Source organism: Aplysia californica, unplaced genomic scaffold, assembly GCF_000002075.1.
Source record: "Aplysia californica isolate F4 #8 unplaced genomic scaffold, AplCal3.0 scaffold00774, whole genome shotgun sequence".
Classification (NCBI taxonomy): Eukaryota; Metazoa; Mollusca; class Gastropoda; order Aplysiida; family Aplysiidae; genus Aplysia; species Aplysia californica.
Window position 1 is genome coordinate 102533 of NW_004798044.1, and position 12149 is coordinate 114681.

General features: G+C 40.4%; 1 protein-coding gene across 1 annotated transcript in view; it reads left to right on the forward strand.

Moving 5' to 3' along the window:
* Positions 1 to 9227, forward strand: part of LOC101861619 (transmembrane protein 145) — a gene marked incomplete in the record, with an annotated part of 38987 nt that extends 29760 nt beyond the window's left edge. The window contains 5 exon segments of the mRNA XM_005109392.3: positions 163 to 335; positions 2958 to 3078; positions 5141 to 5200; positions 7269 to 7496; positions 8120 to 9227. Coding sequence (XP_005109449.2) covers positions 163 to 335; positions 2958 to 3078; positions 5141 to 5200; positions 7269 to 7496; positions 8120 to 8416 — 879 coding nt within the window.
* Between the last annotated feature and the right edge of the window lie 2922 nt (positions 9228 to 12149).

Below are 12149 nucleotides of genomic sequence, written 5' to 3' on the forward strand. Positions count from 1 at the left end.
GAGGAGTGATGGGAGGTGAGGGTGATGAGTGAAAAAAAAATGGAAGACGCAAAGAAAGTGGGGGTGGGGGGATGTGTAAGAGAGGAAGGGGGAGTTGAGGAATAGGGAGTGATTGCGAAAAGGTTTGATGTTTTTTCCTCAATTTTCCTCTTTTCTCCCCAGTTTTTCGACCCAGGCATCGTGCTGTACTACTTTGAGAGCCCGCCGGGCTATGGCATGGTGGTCATCACTCTGATTGGCTGGTTGTGGTTCACCAAAGCTCTTGTGTTCACCCTCAAACACTACCAACAGAAAGCTGGCTTTTATATTGCCTTCTACGTACTGTACACAGTGTGGTAAGGAGTATCGTCATCATCATCATTATTATCATCATATCATCATCATAATCATCATCATAATCATCCTGATCATCGTCGTCATTATCATCATCATCATCAATACTGCCATTGTGGTCACAGTCATCATCATCATCATCATAATCATCCTGGTCATCATCATCGTCATCATCATCAAAGAACCTCGCTCTCACTCGAAGATTTCTTCGTGGAGTCCACCAGGCCCATTAAGGAAACAAAAAAAAAACATCATCATCATCATTATCATCATCAATATAATACTACCATTGTCGTCATAGTCATCATCAGTATCATCATCATCATCATCATCGGCATCGGCCTTTCTCACCCCGTCCTAGAGTATGTGCCACTAACAAGAACTCCCCGTCTACTTCTGTCCTGAGCTACTTCTGTCTCCACCTCTGTCCAGCTGTAGCCCATTTCCTTTCGGTCTGAAGTTAAGATCTTCCACCAAGAACTTTTAGTTTTAGGCCTTCCTCTTTTTTTCTTTCCTTGTAGATTCCACCTTAAGTCTTGATGGGTAAATGTTTATTTTTCAGTTTGGTAAGGAGAATGAGAACAGTTAAATGATGGTTCACATTTTGATGGCAGAGTGCAAGACTCAGCCAAATTTCCAAGGTGCACAATGGTGATGGTGGCCTAATGAATAGAGTCTTGGACTCGCAACTGTAAGGCCATGGGTTCGAATCCTATGAGGGGTCCCATGTTGTGTCCTTGGAAAAGGCACTTTACACAAATTGTCCTCTTTTCATCTGAGTGCAAATGAGTACCTGGCTATAGACAGCAAAAGATCTGGTCATTTTGCCAGTGTTTTTGTTTCAGAGCGTGCAGTCTGCAGCTTGCTTTGTATTGTAGGCTTCCCGGGATGCTGAGAATGTTTCTGAGTGTTTGAAATCTCACTACTCATTGGTTACTCCATTTCGACCAAAAGTGGAAATAATCACTTTCTGTGCTCAGCCTTCGTTTTGTTCCAAACCAAAAGACTTTAGGTATTAGTCTAGTGGTTAGACTGTCAAACTCGTAGTTGTGAGGTTGCAGGTTTGAGGCTCAGGCCTTAGGCCTATATTGTGTCCTTGAGAAAGGCATTTAGGCCGTAGACAGCGAAAGATCTTGTCAGTATGTTAGTGGTTTAGCACTTGTGAAATGGCAGCTTGCACTGTATGCTGCTCAGGAAGTTGAGATTGTTCAGAATGCTGTCAGGTCTTCTGGGGTAAAAATATAGATGGTAAAACGCACAGAGCTTGTTGTTGAGCGGTAATTTATGCTAGACAAATGCATTATTATTATTTTTATGACTATTAAAAGATCATTGCCCTTAGTACTTACAATGAGCAAACGATAATGTTTTTGGAACTTTACCATGAGAAAACTACACTCTGTATCATGTTAACCAATATTTGAAAAGAAAACATTCCGATATTTGAAAAGAAAATGTTTTTTTTAAGTTAAAGATAATAGATCTATGGAGACTGAGTCGTAGTTTTAAAAACTTCTTTGGCATCTCATTTGTGTTTTCTGTTACTGTAAGAGTTCTGCTGTGACTTACTTGTCCGTATGTCAGTGTGTCGCACAGAGAGAAAAATGTGCATGTATCTCCCTTCACTCCTGCTTTGTCATGCCCTCCCACCCCTACTCACCCTGCATCCACATTCTCACTTTACAAACTTTATTTGTCTTTTATCACCTACCCCTTAGGCCACCCTCCCTTCCCCTCCCCCACTTTTTCTTTGTCTGCCATTCGTCCTCCTCCTTTACTCACTACTTCCACTCTATGCTCCCTCTCCACTTTTTAAAATATGCATTTTAAGTCCTTCAACACCCCCCCCCCCCCTCTATCACATCCTCTCCCTTCTTTTTTTATCCCCCTATTACTCATCAACCCCACATCTTAGCCTTCCTTCCTTCCTTATTCCCCCCCCCCCCTTTCATCTTCACACTGCTCTTCACCCCCTCTTCCCACCTCTCCTTTCCTGCATTCTCACCCCCCTCCCGGACACATCACCCCAACTTCCCCAATCCCACTCTTATTTTTATTAAAACCCACCCCTCTCTATAGATAAATCTCTTTTTTTTTTTTTAAAGTGGGTTTTGTTCTTCTTCTAAATAGGGTGGAACCTGCTCTAACAACCCCCTGTCGAAAGCCACTTCTCACTTTCCCCTCCTGTTTTTTATTTTATGTTATGATGACAATGACGCTGTCCACCACCTGTTGTTAAAGGCAACCACTTTTTTCCTTAACAATGAGCTACCTTAGAATTACAAAGTTCTGTCTGACATTTTTGTCCGTTTTGCATTACTAAGACCATGAGGTCGCAAACCTTGAATGTTCTATCTGCTGTATTAAAATTGTAAGATTATGCGGAGTCGTTATAAAAATATTCAAATAATTGCTTTTGCAAAAAGCTTGGCATGTGAAACTCAAATTTTTTACGTCAAATTTCTCGAAACTAAGTACTGAGCAGATAGAGCTTAGTAATTTTAGGGTAGCGAATGTGTGGCCGTCTTGGACAATTTCTACTCTATCACAATCACTGACGTTGCCTTCCATCACCAATTATTTCCTCCCTGCCCCCCCCCCCCCCCCCCCCCCCCCTCCTCAAGGTTCTGGGCTGGCCCCATCACCATACTGCTGGCAATGTTCGCCATGGCCAAGTGGACGCGGGAGAAAACGGTTAACGGAGTTCAACAGTTCATCGGATTTGTTGGTCATGTCCTGTTTTTCGTAAGCTCTATCACTTCCTCTTGTCACTTTGCTCGTAGGCCTCACTTCCCACACACCAGGTGTCTCAAACTCAAATTATGTGGGTAGTTGGCAGGTTTTCCGGCAGGTGTGGTCTCTTGCTCCTAATTTCCAATCAAACATCTCTATCATCCTTATAAATCTCTCCTTCTTTTTAGTGTTTGTTACTCTCTTGTAACACCTTTAATCTTTGGCACTTATAATGACCAAATTGTGTTGCAAGTGCTGTAAAATGCTTACTAGAACTAAACTCAAATTGCCCAGGGGCCTGGGCCACATCAAGTATGCCACAAAAAAAATAGAGGTTTCAAGTTTAACTCACTGAGCACCTCGCCCCGAATTGCCTCCAAGCCCCAGAGGACCACCTATTTCCCACATTTTTTGAAAATTCATAAAAAATTGAAATGAACTGCTATTTCTTTGAAATGTTCTGTGCTATTTAATAAGATATGGGTTCAACTGACACAATAAACTCATTTTGTGAAGAATGAATGACCAAAAAATGTATGGGACATAAAAGTTGGTACAAATTTGCCCCAGAAAAAAAATTGTTAGAAAAAAAAGGAAGTGATGTGACAAAGCAGAAATCTAATAAACTTACTCAAAATAGTTGTGGCCGTGTGTGTTTGTGTGTAGGAGAATGAAGCATGATTGTGTACTGTGAAGTAGCATAAAAATGTAAGTGATAATTAATTTTGAAAAAGAAAAAAAATAGATCTAGAGTCTAGATCTAGATCTTCCTCAGTGACTGGCTGAGAAGTGTTTTCAATGTCAGTGTAGCTAGTGCTAGGACTAGATCTGTCGATAGATGTCCCAGGTCTGGGTACTTTATATATCTTCTCCACTTTGAGGACAGATTTGAACTAGAGTTTAGTTCTGGGGCTAGATCTAGATCCTATCCCCAGCCGGACCAGGCTGCGTACTCGCTGACGAGTCAGATTCAAGATCGAGAGACGATGTTGGTCTAGACCTAGATCTAATATCATTTTCTCAGTCATCTTCATCACTGCTAGTCTATCTGATACTTCACTGTCACTTAAATCTTCACCAAAATTATCGAAAGTTTCAGTAAACTTTGACACTACTCGTCATGCCATGCTTCGCTTACGAGAAACAACAACGAGCTGCGCGGAAGTTCCTTACTTTCAGTTGTTCAGTCCGTTGGACAAATAACCCATTTATTCGCACTAAAAGTGGTGAATATACACAATCCGCAAAGAACTAGCTTGTCAATATCCTGTTTAAACCACTGGGGCTATTTGCAAGCATTTTTAAACTGCTGGGTTTACTTTATAGTCAAATATAGTTGAACCCGCGTATGCTGCGGTCGAGGTGTGCGACGTGAATTTTACCGAACCGCGTATGCTGCGGGAGCAGTGCTCAGTGAGTTTTTTTTAAATGATCAAAGTCCAACTTAATTTATTCTCTCAATCTTTATCAATAGCAGTTCAGCACATACAGCGCTTCACAACATAGACTTCTGTTTTCTACTCCTTGCTGACAGAGACCTGGCAGCACTTCCATTTTACATAACTCAGCCGCGTTGGCTATGTGAGAAAAAGGGTTTGGGCCACACTAAATCTAAATTTTGTTGCCAAGTGAGGGCCACATAATGTTGACCCCCTGGTCCTCAGTTGGCCAGCTAGTCCTGAGTTTGAGACCCTGCTATACATGTTTGTATCACCAATACTTTTATGTCACTTCTTTTATGATGATAGTTGACAGGTAATCTGGTGTGGTTTGTTCCTTTTTTCCTATCAAACATCTATTGTCCATATATATCTCTCCTCCTTCTGTTCTGTGTTGGTTACTCTCTTTTAATACCTCTTTTCTTTATCACTTATATTAATTACTTTATTGTATTAAAGTGCCATAAAACTCTTACTAATACTTTAAAACTTTTTAAAGGTAACATGGTAACCTAAATGTTGGTCATGGGACTGGGCGATACACATAATTCTCTGACCAAAAAGCTGATCATGGGACAGAATGTGCGACTCAAATTGACTCCTCCTCTGCTCATCGTCTCCTCTCTTCTCTGCAGATTCTGACTGTCCCAAGCAAAGTCAACTCAAACTTCCCCTACCACGTCAAGACCACACAGGTGAACATCTCAGTTTTGTTCCTTTGTCTTAGATTGGAACACCCCTTTTCTCTGCTGCCCTTTTTGTTATTTTATTATTAATAATAATAAATAATGGTAATAATAATGGTAATGATTGTTATGACAATAATAATGAAAATAATAATGATACAGTGGAGTCCACTTATAACGAGTCCTGAAAGAACGAGAAGTCTGTTATAAAGACAGTATTCTAAAACCCTGTTTTTTTCCTTTCTTTATCTTTGTAAATAAAATACTGTTATAGCGCAATCAAGCGAACGTGCGAGTCGGTTATAGAGGAATATTCCTGCCGCTGTGCACAGCGTATAGGCCATTTATACTTTATGTAAAACCTCGCCAGTTGAGAAACTTGTTTGTGATCAAGCAAAACAAAGAATGGGAGAGCCCATGTGTGCCAACGATGAAGGCCGGAGCGAATGAGTGGGGAGGATGTGGCACGCGCAGACAAACCGTTATGAAGCAGAACGCATTGTCTGATAGTCACAGACAAGCCTAGTCTAGATTATCTAGGCCTGTCATGCCTCTCACTTCTCTGATGCGGGGATGGAGAGGTCACAGTGCTGTGATGGATCATGGAGCGAATGTGTGGCGTGCGCAAGCAGACGCGGGAAGGCTCTAAAGGGTGTGGTGGGGTGGGGGGAAACACAGCGGGCGAGTTAACCTAGAGAACTTTCGTTCTGATAGCCAACGCCGAGCTGTCAACATCGCCAACACTAGAGAAAGAAACCTGATTCAATTTTTGATCAAGTAAGACCTAGAGATCATGTTGAACAAAACCATCATCAGAGGAGATAGCAAAAATAAATAAACAGAACAACAAACTCATAGATTAGGCCTACTTTATTATTTCCTTTGAATTTATTACTGGATCCTTTACAACGAGAATCCTGCTATAACGGACATTTCGTACCGGTCCCCATCCCTCTTGTTATTACAAGATTCCACTGTAATAATAATAATAATAATAAAAATAATGATTTAATATAAATTATAACAATAATAATAATAATAATAATAATAATAATAATAATAATAATAACAATATGATAAGGATAATGATAATAATAATATAATAACATTTTTATAGCATTTAACACTTTTCCCCCCTCACAGCGCGCTTTAACGCTTATCCCCATGGACCAGGATACAGGTACGGTACATGCTATATCACATCATCGCCAATCGGCGTCCCGTGGGGAAAAGGGACGGCTTCTTATCATCGCCGATCGGGGTCCCGTGGGGGCATTGTGTTAACCCATGGACAGCAACTCTATGTGCTTTACACTCTATAATCACCCCAGCAGACACTATAACACTCGGAAACATTCTCGGCTCCCTGGAAAACATTCGGTTGAAGTAGTTGATTAAGCGCTCAACTACTTAAAAACTGGCAAGATGTGTATACAGTTAATGTTCTGTTGTATAAGGCCAAAATTATAAAATTTTTAGATTGCACTTTCATACTCTTTAGACCCTGAGTTATTTCCCCCGTTTCCTGGAGTTTTTTTCTACAGTCACCTAAACCCGGTGCACTATGTCACATTATAACCCCAGAAGCTTTCCTCTAACTTCTACTAATGGCAGAAACAAAGGCTTAGTCATTACTAAAAACTTGGTTCGCGAATAGTTCAGAAAAAAGCAAAAACTAGCACTAAATGAAACGAAACAGTTGTCACTGGTATCGGATGCTCACCGGGGAACAGGGTTATTACCTCCGGATGCATCCGATGGGGTTTAAAGAGTTAATCTGTGGTATTGGTTGCATGTGCTTGAGAAATATTTGGTCAGAATTCAAATTCTAAATACTGAAAAAAGCATGAAAAGATACACAGTCTAGGTTCAATTTTCGAAAGAATTAAACACTTTTTTTTACTCTCCTGAAAAATGTTACTTTCTGGTCTTGAACAGCTTGCCAACAAAATAATGACGTACAAAACATTTTGGCACGGTAGTTGAAGTTTCGTATTACGTCAACAGCAGTAGTCAAGAATGAGTTAATGGTTGAAAACTCAAGTTGTTTATGTTTTTTTCTCCGTACGCGTCTCAGATTGGTACCATGGGCGGTGAGGATCAGGAGGAGGCAGACGGCGGGTCGTATGGGGTCAGCGTCTACTGGTCGGGCACGGGGCCCAACCTGGACTTCTTTATCACCTCCAAGGGCGGGACCTCATCCCAGACAGACGATGGCACCCCGCTGTACGGCCCGCTGGAGGCCAGACCGGGAGATGGGAGCTCCTCGCGAAATGACGACAGCCCACCCCCTCCTTACCCCCAGGTCAGTTCTGGCTAGCTTGGATATAATGGGCGAGTATTATTATGTGTTGTGCCAACATACTCATGGGCACATATCTACTGCCCAGTGTAAGAGAAGGGTTTGGGGGGGGGGGGGAGAGCAGTGGGAAGTGGTAACCTACTTTTGTAAGTTTTTGCAGGAGTTTGACATATGGTCGTTAGAGAAGGTTCAACTACAGTTGTAATTTTACGTCTCCTCTGTCACAATTTAGATCATACATGGGGGCTTTTTTAACCATTACGCTACAGACACTGGAACCTGAAACCCATGAAGCAACAGTGGGCACAAATTTTGGAATAAAATGAAATATTTCTTCACTGTTCCTACGTTAAAGACATATGTGCTCCTGAAACTCATGAAACAATAATATGCACACATTTTTTGGAATAAATAAAATGATTCCTTATGGTTCCTGCATTATAGACATCTGAAGGCTACAGCTGAAACTCGTAGAGCAATAATGAGCACAAATTTTGGAATAAGACAAAATGATTCTTTACAGTTCCCACATTCTAGACATCAGTACACTTGAAACTGATGAAGCAATAGTGTGCACACATTTTTGTGTAACATTTTTTAAAGGTTTCCTCACGGTTCTCCGACAGGCTCTGGGTTTACAGATTGTGCCACCTGTCGACGGAGGCAGCAGCAGCAGCAGCAACCACACGTACGACAACAACGGCTTTGAGTATCCGGAGGAATTGTCGCAGAAGAGGAACCGACTCCCATCGCTGCCCCACCATTTACAGGAGAGAGGCAGCCTGGGTGAAGGGGAGATTACTCTGCCGCCGCTGAGGGGCACAGGATTGCCTCCCATTGCCCTTTCAGCTCCACCAGCAGAGCGGCAGGGGATGGAAGCTTTGCCAAAGGATCACACCAGTATGTTCATGGTCAATAAGTGAAAACAAGCCTTCTTGCACTGCTGTAAGACGACTTGTTATAACCTGTGCACACTGTCGAGTAGAAAAGTTAGTCTTATACAGGTTGATGGTTTGGACTGTAGCATTGTAATAATATTTTTAAAACACAAGGGGGGGAGGGGGGGGGGAATAGCAAGTGGTCGTCTGCACAGGTGGTGATTGTTTTGGACAGGTGGGTGTCAGAGCAGGTTGGCCTGTATCATTCTCATCATGTTGGATGGAAGAAATGCCGGACTAGCCGACTTGAAGAGAGATAAAAAGCCTACACAAAAGTAATATGGTTCGGTGGTCGTCTTGATGAAGTTATTGTTGTTGTTGTTGTTGTTGTTAATCCAGTAGCCTTTGAGCCTGTGCTGTTTGCCCCAATGCCATGATAAAAAGGTGGAGGTCTTCTACATTTTTGAGCATGCCTGAAGAAAGGTCACAGTTGTCGACAAAGCTGGGTTTTTGAGCAATGGGGTGAGAAGACCGAAAAAGTTGTACTTGGTCAAAAATTTTGTTCCATCAGAAAACACACGTTAAACCATTTCTTAATAATAATTTTTATTGATTGTTTTTTCAACATCTTTTACTTCCCCTAAGGTTAAAAATGTGCTAGAAAATGGGGTTTTCTCAAAACATTGTTTTTGCACCCTGTGTTACGAAATCGGGCACATCTTTAACTCTTTAACCATGCAATTTATAGTCACGTTTCTGCTTAATTCTCTCGTGTTTGTGGAAATGCGACCACGCCATGTTACGTTTTTAAAATCGCTCGTTTCTTTCAAACTGATCAATAAAGCATTACCCAGACATAGAATTCATTTGTCTTTTACTTCTGGGTCAAACTAAAGGCTTGTAAGCTCGTACTGTTTTATATTCGGCCCGTACCGTAATACAATAATAACTTCGCGTCGGACGGTGGTACCGTCCAACCATGGTTACGGACCTCGACTACTGGACGCTGCCACCACCCTGACATGGTTAAAGAGTTAAAACTACTCCAGATTCTATTTGAAAAAACAAAAAATCAGCGTCTTCAGCTTTGAATTAGCTACAAGAATATGCCCATATTGTGATATCCAAAATTTTCAAGATCAGGGACCTTTCCAGAGGCACACACATATTTTTTTCCAATAGGGTATTGTCTGTGGTAGGGATGGGAGGAAAAAGTTGCTGTTGGAGATCCTGTAGTCTGAGACATTCGAAGAGCAGGCGTTGGACTATTTCGTAGACATGCTCACAAAGCAAGCTTTTTGGTGGTTTTTCTGGGTTGATTCTGTTTGAGTGTCAGTTTAGAGGTGTATGCTGTGTTTGGAGGTGGGATATCATGATGTTTGTTCCCTTCTGTTGAGGGGTTTTTTATGCTGTGAATTCGGCTCACCCTGTTCGTGTGATAATAAACTTGTCTGCCAGTTAAATGGCCAGCTTTGATGGTCAAAAATTAGTCACTGATCTTCCGTCTTGAACTAAACTGTTGATCTAATCATCTGTGTGATTCTAATCTGTTATGATAAAACTGAATACCGCATACCTCGCTTCCAGTATTCCGATTACCTGAGGAGAAAGAATTTTTGTTGTTTTTTAAAGCAGATATTGCATTGCAGATTATTGCATAATAATAGTAATAATAATATTAAATGACATTTATATAGCGCTCAACCCCAAATAAAGTACACAGGCTCTGAGCGCTTTACAATACAGTACAACATACAACAGTAACATGAAACGTTGTGTTCTGACTAAAGAAAATTATTCCAAATATTGATCTTATTAATTTTAAACAATCCTTTTATGTTCAAGATGGATCGTAAAATAACAACATTATACGATGAAAATTGATATCCCTATTTTTTCTATTTTGCTTGCAGCGAACCTTAGATAGCGTGAACCTAAAGATGTGACATAAAGTAATATTGAATGTACGGTTCACTTGATATGATGAGGTCACATTCCAGTATTAAACTAAGGTCTGTGTTTTTTTAGAATTATGTAATAATATATATATGCACAAGCCATATGCCCAATTATGCACTCCGTTATTTTTAAACAGAATATAACATTTGTTACGGTAATTACTTTGTTGAGAAATGGTTTGTTCTGTTCTGTCTTCAGTCATGTTATATTAGTAATAATAGATAGCAAGTTCCCCCTCAACAGCAAGCTCTATGCGCTTTACAATCTGCCCCAGTAGATCTGATAGCATTCTAATACAATCTCAACTTCGTTGGAAGCATACAGTGCAAGCTGCCATTTGACAGGCGCTAAAACACTAACAATCTGACAAGATCTTTCGCTATTATGGCCGGGAACCTATTCCCATCAGGATGAAGCGCCTTTCCTAAGCAAACAGCTTCAGACTTGAGGCTCGAACCCCCAAACTCACAATTACGAGTCCGGTAGCCTAACCACCTGGATCGGAAAAGTAAAAAGTAGCCTAACCACCTGGATCGGAAAAGTAAAAAGTAGCCTAACCACTAGCTATCGATGCCACTTCCCCGGAGATCTTGTACGTTTATTGTAGCGGAATAGTTTTGTTGGTCGTCTAGTGGTGATGGAATATCCTCATGTGCACAGACCGACTGGCCATACTTTACATGATGTGACATATATATCACTATCAGCTATGAAGATTGTAACATTTTTACCCCGGTTTGTCTCCCCTTTTATAATTTGACGAAAACAGTATATATTATGTTTCTTGTTTCTGCCAATCCTAATCAAGCAACGAAGTTTGAATTGCTTTTTTTGTTGTTGTTGTTGTTGTTCTTGTGGTTCGAGAGTTCTGCTAACCAAAATTATGAACAATGAATGCAGGTTGTTTTTTTAATATATTTTAGTTGTTTTTTTTTAGTTTTTTTTAAATGCATCGGAAGTTTTGAAGATTGGATTCATTTTTGTATCCTGTCTTGGATTGTAAGCAATAAAATTGATGTGTATGTTTGTTTTTTCACCTGAGATTCAGGAGCAATGGGGATAGAAGATGATTTTTGGTTGTTGTTTTTAAAAAAAACTATACTCTCAAAGTTGATGGGAAAGAATTAATAAAGTTAAAATTTGTTCTTTTTTAACTACTTGATTGGGTTTGATAAAAGTTTTACAGTTTTTGCAGCTGCTTAAGGTCGTATGAGTGCGCAGGACACAAGTTGGTTATCTTCAAGTTAGCTCATAGCTGGCCTTGGTTTTAACTTTGCTAGCAGAAATGGTTGGAGTATTTAAAGATATACATGGTAAAAATTTAGTTTAAAAACTGTGATACTTGTTACTTGTTTTTTGGGTTTTTTCAATTCAACTTGGACAATTTGGGGTTGGGGAAAGGTGGGGGGTGGGGGGATATGTGTAAACTGTAGCATTGCTGATGGTACTGGTACTCATTTAATTTTATTCTTTTTGAAACTTCAACAAAGCAGATGGTACTAGTTGTTGTTTTGTGAAATTTGATACCGCAATTTTTGTATTTTTACTCCTTTGAGTAGCCCGTATCATATACATTGTCACCATATATGTGTGGAAGCTTTGACCAGCTTGCAATATTTATACTTTTCTTTTCTGGTTACATAAAATCACTTGAACCAAAGGGGAAAGGGCAAAGAGGAGTGCGATGGCACTGTGCGTTCATCTGTCTGTCGCAGTTCATGATTCTTTGTCTTTTGCAAGCCAGAGCAAGTGAGATTTTTTACTCTTGTACCAACATTAAATGACATGCCGTAAGTCCTTGACCTTTCATTCATTGGTT